The sequence below is a fragment of the Hyaena hyaena genome, unplaced genomic scaffold, assembly GCF_003009895.1.
Source record: "Hyaena hyaena isolate Hyena2069 unplaced genomic scaffold, ASM300989v1 scaffold_1329, whole genome shotgun sequence".
Lineage (NCBI taxonomy): Eukaryota > Metazoa > Chordata > Mammalia > Carnivora > Hyaenidae > Hyaena > Hyaena hyaena.
In genome coordinates this window covers 273,063-288,237 of record NW_024081957.1, presented here as the reverse complement: position 1 = coordinate 288,237, position 15,175 = coordinate 273,063, and the positions used below count along the sequence as shown (strand labels likewise).

The 15,175-nt window shown below is 42.7% G+C and overlaps 1 protein-coding gene and 1 long non-coding RNA gene across 4 annotated transcripts in view; one reads left to right on the top strand and one right to left on the bottom strand.

The window, feature by feature from the left end:
- LIPM (lipase family member M) overlaps positions 1-15,175 on the bottom strand; it is a 57,444-nt gene that overhangs the window by 41,159 nt on the left and 1,110 nt on the right. For all 3 annotated transcript variants that reach the window (XM_039223328.1, XM_039223324.1, XM_039223325.1), the window contains 8 exons: positions 13,992-14,107; positions 13,259-13,376; positions 10,761-10,959; positions 9,331-9,440; positions 7,060-7,196; positions 5,279-5,425; positions 3,334-3,405; positions 2,710-2,781 (listed from right to left, as the gene is read on the bottom strand). In XM_039223328.1, the coding sequence (XP_039079259.1) occupies positions 2,710-2,781; positions 3,334-3,405; positions 5,279-5,425; positions 7,060-7,196; positions 9,331-9,440; positions 10,761-10,959; positions 13,259-13,376; positions 13,992-14,099 (963 nt within the window). In that variant the 5' untranslated portion in view covers positions 14,100-14,107. Of the gene's footprint in view, positions 1-2,709; positions 2,782-3,333; positions 3,406-5,278; positions 5,426-7,059; positions 7,197-9,330; positions 9,441-10,760; positions 10,960-13,258; positions 13,377-13,991; positions 14,108-15,175 lie in introns of those variants that run through there.
- Positions 6,832-15,102, top strand: LOC120225107. The gene is made up of 3 exons (XR_005526734.1): positions 6,832-6,960; positions 13,241-13,452; positions 14,303-15,102. It is a non-coding gene; the product is annotated as an uncharacterized LOC120225107 (long non-coding RNA).

Sequence of the window (15,175 nt, the reverse complement as noted above, 5' to 3'; positions counted from 1 at the left end):
CTGGCAGCTAGCTCAGAGCCTGGAGCCTGGTTCGGATTCTGTGTCTCCCTCTCTCTCTGACCCTCCCCTGCTCACGCTGTCTCTCTCTGTCCCTCAGAAATAAATAAAACATTAAAAAAATAAATAAATAAACATTAAAGAAAATTTTTAAAAATTAAAAAAAAAAAAAAAGAAATTTCATGCATACAACAAATAAATGTTAAGGGCCCAGGATGTGCCCAGTATCCTGCCAGGTGAGAAAACACCAGTGAACAAAACAGAAGGAAACGTCTGCCCTCACGGGGCTCACACGGGCTAATCCTCTTTTTCTCCGCCAAACACGGTGCGCGCAGAGAACAGCACTGGGAATTTAAGAGGGCAAAGTGCTGAGACCAGAATATCATAAAACTGACTTCAAATGACCCAAAATCATACACAAATAAAACAGGACTGGCCTGCCCTAAGGTAGGACCATCTATCTAACCGCTGAGAAATTCTAAGTACATTGACACTCTCACGCACGCTGCACCCTTCAATCTTACAATTTTATTTGTTAATTTTGCCTCCGTTAAAGCTGAGAAAGAAGGAGCTGTGGCTAATAATGGCCTTAAGTGTGTGTATGTGATATTTTTGCTTCATTCTCTTGTAAACAGAAACAATATATAAATATAACCTGCTCATTAACAATAATGGAAGAAAATGGAAGTATGTTAAATCCAAAATGAGAGCCTCCTTTATTCTTCACATTCTTCCCTTTCATTCTGCCTTTCATCTCCACTATGAAGGTAATCCCTTTAACACTTGCTAGTGGTTTTTTGTGTTTTTTTTTTCCTTTCTGGTCCTATAATAGGAATTTGCTAATACTTACATCTGTGAATACACAGGATCTGAAGGGCAGGGGAAAACTTTCAGGGTAATGGAAATGTTCTATATCTTAATTGTGGCATGGTTACACGAATGAATGTATGTATTTGTGGAAATTCACTGACTTGGAAAATCAGTGAATTTTATCGAATGTAAATCACACCTGAATCGAGCTTCAAAAATAGTAAAAATATACATAGCTGCCTTAGTCGTCTTAAAGGCTTGTAGAATAATTTCTCTAACAATTCAATCCATTAGTGAGAAATTGACTGGTCTGGCTCACTGTTTTGATGCTCAGAAATAAGTTTAATTGATTTACGCTGGTGCTAATAAGTAGCCTTCAATATACATCAGTCTGGGAAAACACTGGAAACATTTAATGTGTTTGGTTCATACCAAGAAGCCCAGTTTCTGACTCTGAGGAGAGAAATGGTAGATTTGTTTGTGATTAACAGGATTAATCACAAGTACAGGAGGGCTAAGTGGGTCTACAAATTTTAGTGTAAAAATTCAGGGGCACCTGGGTGCCTCAGTCAGTTAAGAGTCTGACTTCGGCTCAGGCCATGATCTCACGGTTTGTGGGTTCGAGCCCCACATGGGGCTCTGTGCTGAGAGCCAGCTCAGAGCCTGGAGCCTGTATCAGATTCTGTATCTCCCTCTCTCTCTGACTTTCCCCTGCTCATGCTCTCTCTCTCTCTCTCTCAGAAATAAAAAAAAAGAAAATTCAGAGGGAAAAACAATACTAATGACTCAACTCTTCATGGGAGATATTATTCTTTTAATTTTATTGTGGGATCCTGTTTTTTTCCTACTGATATCAAGACGTCAGTGTTCATCTACTCTGTACGTGTTAATAGATTTTTATAAAACAATTTCCATTACTATACAGTCAACAAAAGTATGTTCAAAAACACCTCAGTAACATTGACTAGATCTTGCTGTTACTGTATATGAAAAAGCAAGAATAAAAATTGTGTAAGGGGGAGTGCCTGGGTGGCTTAGTTGGAAGAGCATCTGACTTTTAATGTTTATTTTGGTTTTGAGACAGAGAGAGACAGAGCATGAGCAGAGGAGGGGCAGAGAGAGACACACACAGAATTTGAAGCAGGCTCCAGGCTCTGAGCTGTCAGCACAGAGTCTGATGCGGGGCTTGAACTCGTCAACCACGAGGTCACAACCTGAGCCAAAGTCGGATGCTCAACCGATTGAGTCACCCAGGCACCCTAAGAGAATCTGATTTTTGATCTTGGGGTTGTGAGTTCCAGCCCCATGTGGGCTGCAGAGATGACTTAAATAAATAAAACTTTTAAAAAATTGCCTAAAAGCAGCGATACTGAGAAGACTGGAATAAATGCAGTAAAATATTGATACACCAATATTCTCTGGGTGGAGGAATTATAAACTATTCGAATTCCTTAAGATATGCTTCTTTTATTTCCCAACTTTCTGGAGTGAATGCATATTTCAATTAGACATTTTTAAAAAAGTTCTATCAATGACAATGCCACCAATTGCCAGGTAAGATTCTTTTTACTCTCCAGTAATTTCTTTTTTTAATGTTTATTTATTTTTCAGAGAGAGAGAGAATGTGCGAGTGCACATGTGCACATGAACAGCGAAGGGGCAGAGAGAGGGAGAGAGAGAGCCTGAGCAGAGGAGGGGGGGAGAGAGAGGGCGACAGAGGATCCAAAGTGGGCTCTGCGGTGACAGCAGCGAGCCCAATGCGGGGCTCAAAACTCGCAAACCACGAGATCATGAGCTGAGCTGAAGTTGGAGGCTTAACTGACTGTGCCACCCAGGTGCCCCTCTGATAATTTATTATAATTTCTCAAAACCTGGCTTCTGGGGCAATTTGGAGCAGCTCACCTGATTGTAGTGATGCATGTTCTCAGCTTCACTTCCCCAGTCATATGCTCTGAATTCATCTGATCGGTAAAGCTGAAATAAATGTGTTGGGAAAGATAATTAGAGTAAGGCTTGGTCTCCTCAAGCCTTCTTCCCAGGTTACCTCGTGCTTCAACTCAGCGTCTATTTTACAAGCTCCTATCTACGATAGAGTTCATTTATGTCACCTACTTCGTGTCTACCATACCTTTAAGGTCCATTCCCTTAAAATCTGGGGAGATCAGGGGTGCCTGGATGGCTCAGTCTGTTAGGCATCCAACTTTGGTTCAGGCCATGATCTTACAGTTCATGGGGCCGTGGGTTTGAGCCCTGCATCAGGCTCTGTGCAGACAGCTTGGAGCCTGGAGCCTGCTTCAGATTCTGTGTCTCCTTCTCTCTCTGCCCCTCCCCCAAGACTTTGTTCCTCCCCCCCTCAAAATTAAATAAACATTGAATTTTTTTTTAATTTGGGGAAATCAAACCAAGGACAGTGGCAAGGTCAAAGCAGAAACCAGCTTCGCACCTTCTTTGGGTGGACCTGCTAACCTTGTCCTTTCGGATGTAACAAAATGACTTTGGACTAGTTTTCCACGACAAAGACGCTACCTGTTTTATGTGCAGGATGTTCTGGATTGATGATCCAGTGGGAGCATGTGACATATAAACGTCCATTCGACTCTGAAGGGAAAGAAAACACAGTAGGACAAGAATCACCCAATGAAATACGCTATACCTTCCAGAAGCAGAGAACAATGGTACTACGAATTAGCGAATGAAAGCTGGGGTTTTGGAAATGATGCCACAAGTAAGATAAATAAGAATTCATGCCTGGCACTTGAATGGGAGTAAACCCCAGGTTGCTTAAGAGCAAACCTGCATCAGGTTGGAAGCTTTGGGTTAATTCTCTGTTTTTAAAAAAACTTTTTTTTTTATGTTTTATTTATTTCTGAGAGACAGAGAGAGAGAGAGAGAGACAGCATGAACAGGGGAGGGTCAGAGAGAGAGGGAAATACAGAATCTGAAACAGGCTCCAGGCTCTGAGCTGTCAGCACAGAGCCCAATGCGGGGCTTGAACCCATGAACTGTGAGATCATGACCTGAGCCGAAGTCGGACGCCCAACCGACTGAACCACCCAGGCGCCCCTATTCTCTGGAAGCAGCAATGGTCATTGTGGGGCAGTGAGCTTTAGAAAGATGCTCTGTGTGAGTGCAGGAGACATGGTGTGCGTGTGCATGGCTGTGCACTGTCACAGATCACTAAGCCAAAAAACCTGGATTTCACAACCTAACTTTGTCTGTTAGAAGCTTTGTGACTTTGGGCAAGTTATTTCACATCTCTGAGTTTCTGTATTTTCACCTATTAAGTGAACATACTAAAAAATCATACTGTGTCAGGTTTTTGTGATGATAAAAATAAAATATCATTACAGAAAAGTGAAAAACAATCGCTTCCGTATGTACTGTACTTTGGCCTTTGCAAAACAATAGAGAGATGAAAATTATAGAGTTATAATAGTAATCATAATACTGTCTTAGAATACTGTATAACGAAAGTAATCAAGGGAACTATCAGAAATATTTACTTTTGGGGCACCTTGGTGGCTCAGTCGGTTAAGTGTCCGACATCGGCTCAAGTCATGATCTCATGATTCATGAGTTTGAGCTCCGCGTGGGGCTCTGTGCTGACAGCTCAGAGCCTGGAGCCTGTCTTTGGATTCTGTGTCTCCCTCTCTCTCTTTGTCCCTCCCCCACTCACGTTTTGTCTCTCTCTCAAAAATAAACATTAAAACAAATTAAAAAATAGATTTGCTTTAGAAAAAGCAGGCTTTGAACAATGGTTCCTATTGTATTTCAGTTGGGCACAACATAGCCTCTACCAGGGGTAGAGTGGGCTGGCAGAGAAAAGCAATTTGAGAACTAGCCTCACTGTCACAGCCTCACTGGCCGCCATATGGAATTCAACCACATCAGTCTGCACATTAGCCTTCCCCTCCTCCTCCTTGAATTCTCATAAAAGGAAACAAAGGGTTGATGAACGAGGACTGTCCCTTTTTTGTGGGAAAGGGATTCTACCTCCATTCCATCTGTCTTGTACTTTCCAAGTTAAGGGAGGAGTTTTAGCTGAGGTCAACATCACCCAACAAATGAAGATACACAGGAAATAAGTGCAATGCTTGGATGTACTTTTCTAGATTATTTATTATTATTATTATTATTATTATTATTATTATTATCTAGTGCACAGTAGTGGTTGTAAAATCAAATGGACTGTAGCAACGGTGGTCGAGAGAAAACAGGTGAACCCCCCACTCGTGGTGGAATGCCATGGGTTTCCTGTATGCAACCAGGGATGGCAGGATGAGGCTGCCTATTCTTTTCCTCAGTCTTCACAGTCAGGGTCCACTGAATACCTAATCTACGCAGAGCCAATCTCTGCCCTTGTAGTGTAGAAGCCATATTAATCTTTACAGTTTAGTGATACATCAAAGCGCGTCCAAGGAAAGGTGGAATTTCGTAAAGCACCCAATGGGCCCCTGATCGTCATACATACCACATTCATATTTTTCTTGTTGGCTCCAGCCCATAAGGACATCATTTCACTGCATATCACCCATAATATTCTGTTGTTGCAGATTTTGGTGGAAGGTACCTTTCCCATCTTATCTTCTAAAAAGAAACCTTTGGTACCAAAAAAATGCTGTAAAAATAAAAAGCAATTATCCTTTCAAGAGCCATTTTTGGACTTCCTGATGTTCCCTTCATCCCAGGAATGAGGATTCTCAGGAGCTCTGTTTGTATCTGTTTTGCCAAGGAGACCAAGTCATCCGGGAAAAGAAAGTGCTTATGAATCCATCTCCATCGAGGGAAGATCGACCAATGTAATTTTAAAGGAGATTGCAGTAAGGATCTTCGACTGCAAAGTCGCTTCTCGGTGGGAAGCTCCTCTATTCTGTCTAGCCAGTGACGGCCTATATTTCTTGTTTCTCATTAATTGGCAGGAAAGGCGGAGCCATTTCTCCTAAAGGCCAAATGCTGCTTTGACTAGGAAGGAAAAGCAGGGTTTCCTCTACTACTCATGTGCCCACCATCCTTTTAGCAGGGTCCCAGAGTGGCCAGCTTTTATGCTAGAAAGTCAACTGTGGCGTACCAAAGGGAGGAGGCCCCTGGGCAGAAAACGCTTGATGTCACGTGGGGCAGCATGGTTAAAACTTCCAGGGCTTTGGAAATACGCTTGGAGAGTGGACTCTGATGGGAGACTGGGGCTTCTGGGGGGTCACAGATAGGAAATGGCCCACCTATGCAGGCAAAGCAGTACATAGGCAAAAATAGTGCATTTAGAGATAGAAGCGTCTACCTCTGAATTTAATTTAACCCCTTTGTTGGCTCAACTCTGCCCAAATGTAGAAAACATCCAAAACAAACTGACGTCAACACCCTTTGCAACAGAACTCAACCACACAAAAGGCAACTTACATCATTTGAGCTTACAGTAAACAATACAGTAAAATTACCAGGAAACCAATCATTAAGCACTACGGAAATTCTTCTGTGTTGGCTCACAGATAATATTTCTCCATTCCCACCACCTCACCCTAAACCAGGGTCTCATTTTCTATATAAATTACTGTCAAACCTGAACTGGTCTCCTTGACTTCATTTTGGCCAAAATCCATTTTAGTTGACACCCCAAATTTAAGGGGTGATTTTGGCAAAATACTATGTTTGTTGTGGCAATGACCTTTTTAGAGAATCAAAACGCAAACAGAAAAAAAACAACAGCTTTTGATGGATACAGTCCATCCAAAATACTTTTTCAGCCTTTGGAAAATAACAAATAAATGTGTGAATGAACAATTGAGCCGTAGGACATTTAGGTTTGGGACTCTTAACAAACGTCTCCTCTGGGAAAGGGTATATTATTCAGGCTTATCTAACATCTTGAGTTAGATAAGATGTTGATCTTATCTAACATCAAAGTCAGAAACACCAGTGATCATATGTAACTTGAAAAATGTCTTCCATCTGGGCATTGTGAATTCTTTGATCGGCCCAGCGGAACAAGAAAACTTGTGCGTAGACCTTAAACTGACAATAGTGCTCACCCCTGCTAGAAATTCTCACCCCAGCTAGACACTCTGATACACACTCAGGTTTGATGAGAACTGCACATGGAGGTGCAGATGGACACACACACACATCATGGTCAAAGAATCTGCTTTCTACAGATTTCAGGTAAATTTCCTCCTTTCACTTTGTAATAGATTTAAAAACAATAAGGATCCACGATCAAAGATGGGATCTTCAGGTACATTTTGGTGAAAACGAGCCTACCTTGATTACAGAACTTGGAAGTAGAAAAAAACTGGTAAAAATGCCCGTGGGATATTTGAATGAGACCACCGGACCCAAGGCAAAATTCATTTTGATTCTCTGTGCCAGTTCAGGCATGGTGGAAAAGGCTGCAAACCCTAAGAGAACAGGAGACAAGACAATCTTGTAAAAATTGTTAATACTGAGGCAATGTCTGTACTAACAAAAGTAGGCTCTGCTTTGACATGTTATCTTTCTATTGCCACAATCTTGAGGATGCATTGGGAAACTCTTCTGAGTAGTTCTGCAAAAATAATCTGCCTTCGCCCAAGTGTCTATTTTTCTCATATGCTGAACAATTTAACTTGGTGGGGGAGAGTGAGGGATAAGCTGATGGCGCGGCCCCTGCCGAGGTGCCTGGGGACATCCTGGCTCGCAGGCATGGGTTAAGTGCGGGCAATGTTTTCATTTTACCACCAGCTCTGAGATGCCAGGATGAGTCATAGAGTTTCCAGGAGTAAATAATTGGTTCGTGGGAGGTGGACAGATCAGTTCTTTATAGAGTATTATCCAGTTATTCCACAATTTTCTTTCTCACAGTGCAAAGAGATTTCATTATTCCCAGTGCTCAACTGGATGCTTACCAACCTCCAGAATCTTCCTGGGGAGGACCAGCTGTCTCTACCTGCTCTAGATTTTCTGCAACACCTAGCACTTGTTTCTAGCCCTGTGAGGATGAGGACGGAGGTCCCCCCCAGCATGGGAAAGTGTGGAGTGTGTGCGTATTTTAGTTCCCTGAGATGCCTTCCTGGGACCCTGCCACTGTGTGTGTGTGTGTGTGTGTGTGTGTGTGTGTGTGTGTGTGTGTGCGCGCGCGCGCGCTCGCGTGTGCGGGTGTGCTTGGGGGCATAGCCATAGCAGAGATTTTTTTTTCCCCCTGAAACTCTTATTGAAACATTGAAACCATGCTGGCCAGGAAAAGAACTGACTTTGTATTAATTGGCTGAGCAATTGATACAAAGACTGAAACTGGCATGCGGATGTGATACTTCTCCCTAGAAGATCTTTGGAGTTGTGTGGAGAGGAGTCTGTCCATGCTCACACCACTAGTAGTGAGCAGGAGCCCGGGTTGCTAAATACCTTGCCAATAATGGGTCTTTCTCACTAACAATTGCTCTGCTGCAAATGCTCGCTGAAGAATGGCCTGCCCTAAACGCAATGCAGTAAATGCTTGCTAAATGTTCACTAGGATAGTACAATTATTTGCCAGCTAGTGGCAGGTTTGTTTTTTGTTTGTTTTTTGTTTTGTCTTTGTTTCCTATTACATTTTTAATATCCTTTTAGAATATGTCTTGTGATGCTCACTGGCTGTTCCAAATGTAAACTACCTGTTAATATAAAGCACCGATAAATATATATCTGCTGTTGATGGTAATGGTGATAAGGAGACTGTGAGATTATTTACTCATTTTTGCATCATTTCATCCCAGCTAAAATATTGCACTTCACATAATCTCTTAAAATTGGAAACTTTAGTGGAAGATCACTAACAAATTGACATTATTAACAGTATGGCTTTCTCTAAATTTTTATGTGGAACTGGATTTTTTTATTTCTTTCTAAAAGATCTAGTAAATCATCAAGAAGTACATTTTCAGAGAGTAGGATCTTGGACTTCTGAAAATTTTTCTACACAGTGTTTACACTGAACTGTGATTCCATAAATATTAACTCACATCCTAAATAGATAAGCCCAGTCGATGTATGCTTTTGTGTTTCAACTAAGAAAAAAAAAAGTGATCGTATATTTTCAATTTGTTCAAATAGAAGTATAACCTCACCCTTTTACTGCTTTTTAAAAATCCCATATGCGTTGTGAGGAAGGTATGATCAATGTGTACTTACCATTCTTGAAGTTTATTTTATGGCATCAGGCTTTACTTTTTCAGCTCAGAGGGGACCTAGAAACGTACTCTTTGGAAATATTTCTATGGATTTGGGGCTCACATAAATTATATCACCGTAACCAATTTGTGGTTGGGACCAGAAATGGAGGAAAGATTTGTCCTACACACAGTCTCTGAAATTCAAGTTCACAGCCACTTGGGGCACTAGGATGATATGCCCAGTAGAATTAAGGGCAAGTTCACAACCACTGAGGGCACTAGGTTGACATTTCCGGCACAGGACAGAGAATGAAGGGCAGAATAAATAGTAGTTACTCTGTTCCAGTTTAAAGGCAAACTCTTGCAAGGCTCTGAATTTGTAAAACATGGACATTTGTAAACATACCTATTGTAGTGCCAAGTGAGTGTCCAATGAAATAAAGCTTCTCTTCACCAGTTTTATTTACAATGAAGTCTACTATTCTTGGGAGATCATATTTGGCCATTTCATCGAAACTGCAAAATAGAACAGGGGCTTATAAATACTACTAAGTTTAAAACACAGAGCACCTGCTCACTTATTTTTTTATACACAGAATTCTGTGCTTTTCACTGGTGTAGTGTGCATTTCATTATTTATCCAGTTATGAGCAGGCTATTGTAGCCTTTGTTGGCTGCATTTATACCTGTTACTTTTACTGGGGCTGAATTCAAGACTTGTGTGTACTGTCTGAAGGTCAGTCTTACCATTTCTCCCCGTAACCCTCTCCCCTTTCCCAGCTGGTTTGCCTGCCTCTACTTCAAACCCCTCCCCCCTGCTCCCGGGTACTTCCAAGACTCACATCCAGCTTTGGAAACAGAACTGGCTGCAAATCATGACTTTAGCTGAGTAACTTTTGATGAATTACTTACACGCTCTGAGCTTCAGTTTCCTCATCTGGGAAAGGAACATGATGCCAGCAATGTAGCTAGGGTCTTGTAGTAAACAAGCTCCAAGCTCCAGGCCAAGGGCCACGGACACAAAATACTATTCTGATGTTCGCCCTGCCCCAAAGCTCCGACAGTGCCAATTTACTCTATCCTTCCTTGATTCTCCCCCTGCCGGTGCTAGTGGATGCTGACCATTTCATTCATGGGTTAGGAATTGCACCCCGTGTTCTGGGAGCAGGCTTGCAAACCAACAGGGAGCTTAGCCTTGTAAAGGGAAGTCTCTTGCAGGCATCCGTCTGGTGCCGGTGGAGGACACTTTCACGAAAAGAAGCAGGCAGCATATGAGATGAGTGTTCTCCACTGCCCAGCTCCTACTGGGGCTGTCCTGAAAATGCTATTGAATAGAGTCTCAACCAGAGTTTGTGCAAATAACATAGAGTACTGGTACCCATCATCTCTACAAAACTGACCGACTGTCTGGGAGAAAAGACCTGTATTAGTAGCACCAGAATAAATATAGGCATCGCGAGGGCCGGTATTTTGCTTGCTCTTGAGAGCTCAGGGCCCAGAACTGTGCATAGACTAGACACTCAGCAAACATTGGTTGAACGAGTGCGTCCACTGGTCTCAGGAATTTCCTGAGCTGCCCCTTAAGACATACTTATAACGTACAGTATTGGAACGAATTGGATGTTAAAATGATCGTGGTAAAATGACGTGACTTGCTTGTGGGAGAATCCGTGGAAATCAAACTCCCTGCTATTTCTCTGCTTCAAGATGTTAGCAGAAGCTACGAGGAACCACGTGACTCCCAATGTTAGAGATAATTATTAATATCACCCACACTATTATGTTCAAAGAAATGGTCCCCAAGTTTCTTCACGATTTTTCTTAGACTCAGTTTACCTAAAGGCCCAGAATTTTTCTTCAGTCACTGAGAGTGTCTTGTGTCTTCTTGACCAAGTGTTTCCCCGACTGTTTCCCATCCAGACATCGTAACCTGCATCTGCTAGAAGGAATCCAAGGCTGCCATTGGCATAGTTCTCAAGCCAAGAGGCATTGTCTGCAAACAAAGCATGCTGCAGGTATACAACTGGCCGGGGGCCTGGAAGGAGGGAGGAAGAGGGAGAGTAATTTATGATAAAGCAGAGCATCTCAGGAACATGATAGAAACACACACACACATGCCCAGAAGCAAAAACCCAATCAGTATTCACCTTTCCCTTCTGTACAGAGCATTATAATCACATGACATAAGTTTCTGGAGCTCATACATTCCTGGTGGTGCAACGCTGACAGATGGCCATGCACAAGCTTGTTACATTCTCATAAAACCCCATAAAGTAGCTACTATTTAAGGATCCTCATTTTCCAGAGGTGGAGACTGAGCTTTAGAAGGTAGTTAGGTGACTTTCCCAAGGGGCCACCCAGTTAACAGGGTGCAGAGCCAGGACTCAAGCCCGCTTCTGTTTCACACCCGACTGTGTGCTTGTAATGGTGCTCGCTGCTCCATGAATTTACTTTTGCGTATCTCCTGGGTCTGGCTGGCAGAGACGTGAAAGTGATCGTGTTTGATGGAGTCCTGTGTCGCTTCCGGGGCGGGGGGAGGAGGGGGTGGTTGGGGGTGGGTGTGAGTGTAGATGGCAGCCAAGCTTCTGGCCAAACACCTCATTTTCTTTCTTTCTTTCTTTCTTTCTTTCTTTCTTTCTTTCTTTCTTTCTTTCTTTCTTTCTTTCTTTCTTTCTTCTTTCTTTCTTTTTTACAAATAGTTTATTGTCACGTTGGTTTCCATGTAACACCCAGTGCTCATCCCCACAAGTGCCCTCCTCCATGCCCATCCCCCCTCCCCCCCACACCCATCAGTCCTCAGTTTGTTCTCAGCATTCAAGAGTCAAACACCCCGTTTTCTGATGCCCACTGGGGAGCATTTGAAAACCACAGATACAATACAACCCACTCAACACGCCTCTGACAACCACCAGATTCCTGAGGGAGAAGGTATTCAAGGAGATAAGAAGAACCAGGGTGGAAGGTTCCAAAATGGCACCATCATTCAATGGGTAAGAGCACATGCTCTCTGGAGCCAGGCTGGGTTTGAGTCCCGATTCCATCCCTTGCCGTCTGTGTGACCTCGAGCCTGATATAGAACCTGCTTTGCCTCAGTTTTATCATCTGTAAAATGATAACCATTAATAGTACTGGCCTCATACAGATGCTGAGAGCTTTATCTGATACATACGAATTTAAAGATTTTAGAATAATATACTCAAGAGATGGCTCTTAACTCCAAATCTTCCCCAAATCCTCCTTCCTTAACTAAAACCTTTCCTGGAGATATGCTCTCCTTTTATGCTCCCTAGCCACCTTCCCCCAACCCTCCTTGGACTGGTATTGCCAGATTTAGCAAAAAAATGAAAACAAAGATTAACAAAAGGCTCGGATGCCATGTTAATGTGAATTTCAGATAAAGGAAGAAAAACTTTTGTATAAGTACATCATAAAGTGGAACTTGTACAAGAAACTGATCGGTCATTGATCTGAAACTCAGCTTCCACAGGGCGTCTCCTATTTTATCTGGTAACCCTATCTACGCCCCACTCCCAGTTTGCATTCCAAAAGTCTAGAATTACACATTTCTTTCTTAGAGGCAGAGGAGGTCAAACAGCGTGATGTTAGCTGCCTCTGAATGTGACTGGCAGGAGGGCTGGTGCAGTCGGAGTTAAATGACTTTGCCCCCCAGCCTCCCCAGATACTTTGCTTACTCTTCTTTCTTCCTCATCTCGAGATCTTCAGCTATGCGTCCTCTGCTTTTGTATGGCTGGCTCTTTATTCTAGAATACCGGCCTTCCTAACACCATGCTCTTTCATGCCACAAAACTTCTGTCCCTCAGATCAAAACATAGGTGAATGTTCCAGTTTTCCTTCCTGGAAAAAAGCTTCAGAAATGTCACGATCATTTAAGTTGCTCCCCTCCCCCCCCCCCCCCCCACACTTTATCCTACAGAGCAAGGCCTGTTGATCTTTGCAGGGGCAGGAGAGACTTCATGCAACCCAGCCAACTTCCCACAGCCCAGCAAATGTCTTAACAGCAGCGAGGAAATCCACTTTCCTGGGATGCAGCAATTTTCCGCATGACAGATCAGTAATGAACCAGAGAAATGTACGCTCTGCCTTTGCATTTACATGACTAGCAACCAGCCTGCTCGCCTTCGACAAGATTGGTCTTGCCCTTTGTATTTTTAGCTTCTTGCCTGTCTTCAGAGACCGGGGAAAGAATGAGGCTCCCTGTTGACTATTTAAAGACTAATCCAAGTTTTGACAGACCAGTCATTCTCTTAAAGGAAAACCAGCACTAAATATTAGTCATTTGCCATCCTCTTTCGCAGGAGAAACACATCTCCTACCTGTGCTTCTAGCATCTCCTCGCCCGTGGGGGATTCTATTGATGCTGAGGATGTACCCATCTTGAGTGGTGACTTCATACTCCTCACTGGGGTAGCCATTATAGGTGATGATCTCACTCTGTCCGGTGAAAATACACGAATTAGCTCAACATCTTCTCCAGAGGTTATCAGAAGAAACTAGAACAAAGCATCTGGTATGTGTTTATTGGGGTGAATGATCTGAAATCTGTAGCCCCAGGTAACTGTAAGATTAATTTACTATGTAAAGTCTTGATAACAAGTAAGCAGACTATTGGTAAATTTGAGGGTGAGTGGTTGGGTGGAGATATTATTTAATATCGACCTATTCTTATGAGAAAACTATGGTCTCAGCCGATTCTCGAGACCCCTCTTAGTTTAAAGATAATAAAACCATAGTCCACTAGAAGGCAATCATATCCCTCATCCAAATGGCTTAAAATATAAACTCTTAATGTTTTAAAAACATAAATTCAAAAGAGGAGGTTGCCTACAAACATGTGTTTGCTTTACATGACTAGAGAGTATTACTTATTCAGCCGAAGGAAAGCATCTGCCTAGCTTGACTCTTAGAGAAATGTTAAAAATCACCTGGGTTTTTTTTTTTTTATCCTTTTTCTTCTCTAAGATTTTTCTGCTATCACAAGACCATTGTTACTCTCACAACCCATGTGTCTGCCTTATTCGATGTCTTTTGGAACTTCCCATGACTTACAATATTCATCCACACTTCAGGATTCGCTTCATTTTCCAAATTAAAGAAGCTACCAGCATTTAAAGTTCCACAGAGCAAACAGGTTGTTGTTAAAAACAGCCACATCATGGGAATGCCTGACATAAGACATTTAATAATCACAGATTAATTTTATACGTCAACGTTGATGAAGAGGTGAGGGAGCAAACACAGAAAGCTACCTCTGAGCCTGTGGATCCATTACTCACATGGGAACTGCTTTGACTTAGTCCAGTTCTTGAAGTAAATTTGATCTAGTAAGGAGGCTTATTTTTTGGTCTTTTTTTACTCAGTTATGTGAAGTCTCTGCTCATCTTCCAGTTGCCGGATACCTGAAGGCAACGAGGACAGGTGTCCAAGCCACAGCAACATGAAAAGTGCTCCTACCCCAACTGGCTTCCCACAAAACAAACAAGAACAATGAGCAGAGAACCTGAGGACCGGTTTCCAGGGACGGGATTATTTCCCTTGTGGACACCCAGAGGGGAAGGCACATTGAAATGTGTCATCTCTTCCTTGGCTTAAAAGCATCTCTTCCTGGACAGCCCGACCTCATCGCAGTGCAGAGGGTCGTCCTGTAAGAGCTGCAGCCCCATGGCCCGAGATCGAGGTCCAGCCTCACCACTCCCAAGATTTCTGACCTTGGGCAACTTATTTAGCAGCTTTGTCTCTTGCTTTCCTTGTGGGCAAAATTAGAATAACAACGTAACCTCCCTTACAGGGTTACAGGAACGATTAAGTGACCTACAGAGCACTAAATACAGGTAAGCCCTTTCACTGTTTTTTCTAATCTGAGCAAGAGCCAGAAAGGAACACCGGAGAACTTTTACCGGAACAAATTAATGACTGACTTCTAGAAATTGAGAGCTTCCTTCTGAAGTTAAATAGCTTCCCATGTTTGCTGTCTGGTTGAAGATAATCTTCTATCTGCAAACATTATATAATTTTAAATGTTTTTAAAACTAGTGATGGCCAATGTCTACTGAGTGCTGAGCTTGTGCGGAGAATGGTTCTATATACTTTGTGTATGTTATTTAAATCTGAAAGAGGGGCGCCTGGGTGGCTCAGTTGGTTGGGCGTCTGACTTCGGGACTTCGGCTCAGGTCATGGTCTTGCAGTTTGTGGGTTTGAGCCCTGCGTCAAGCTCCGTGCCGACAGCTCAGAGT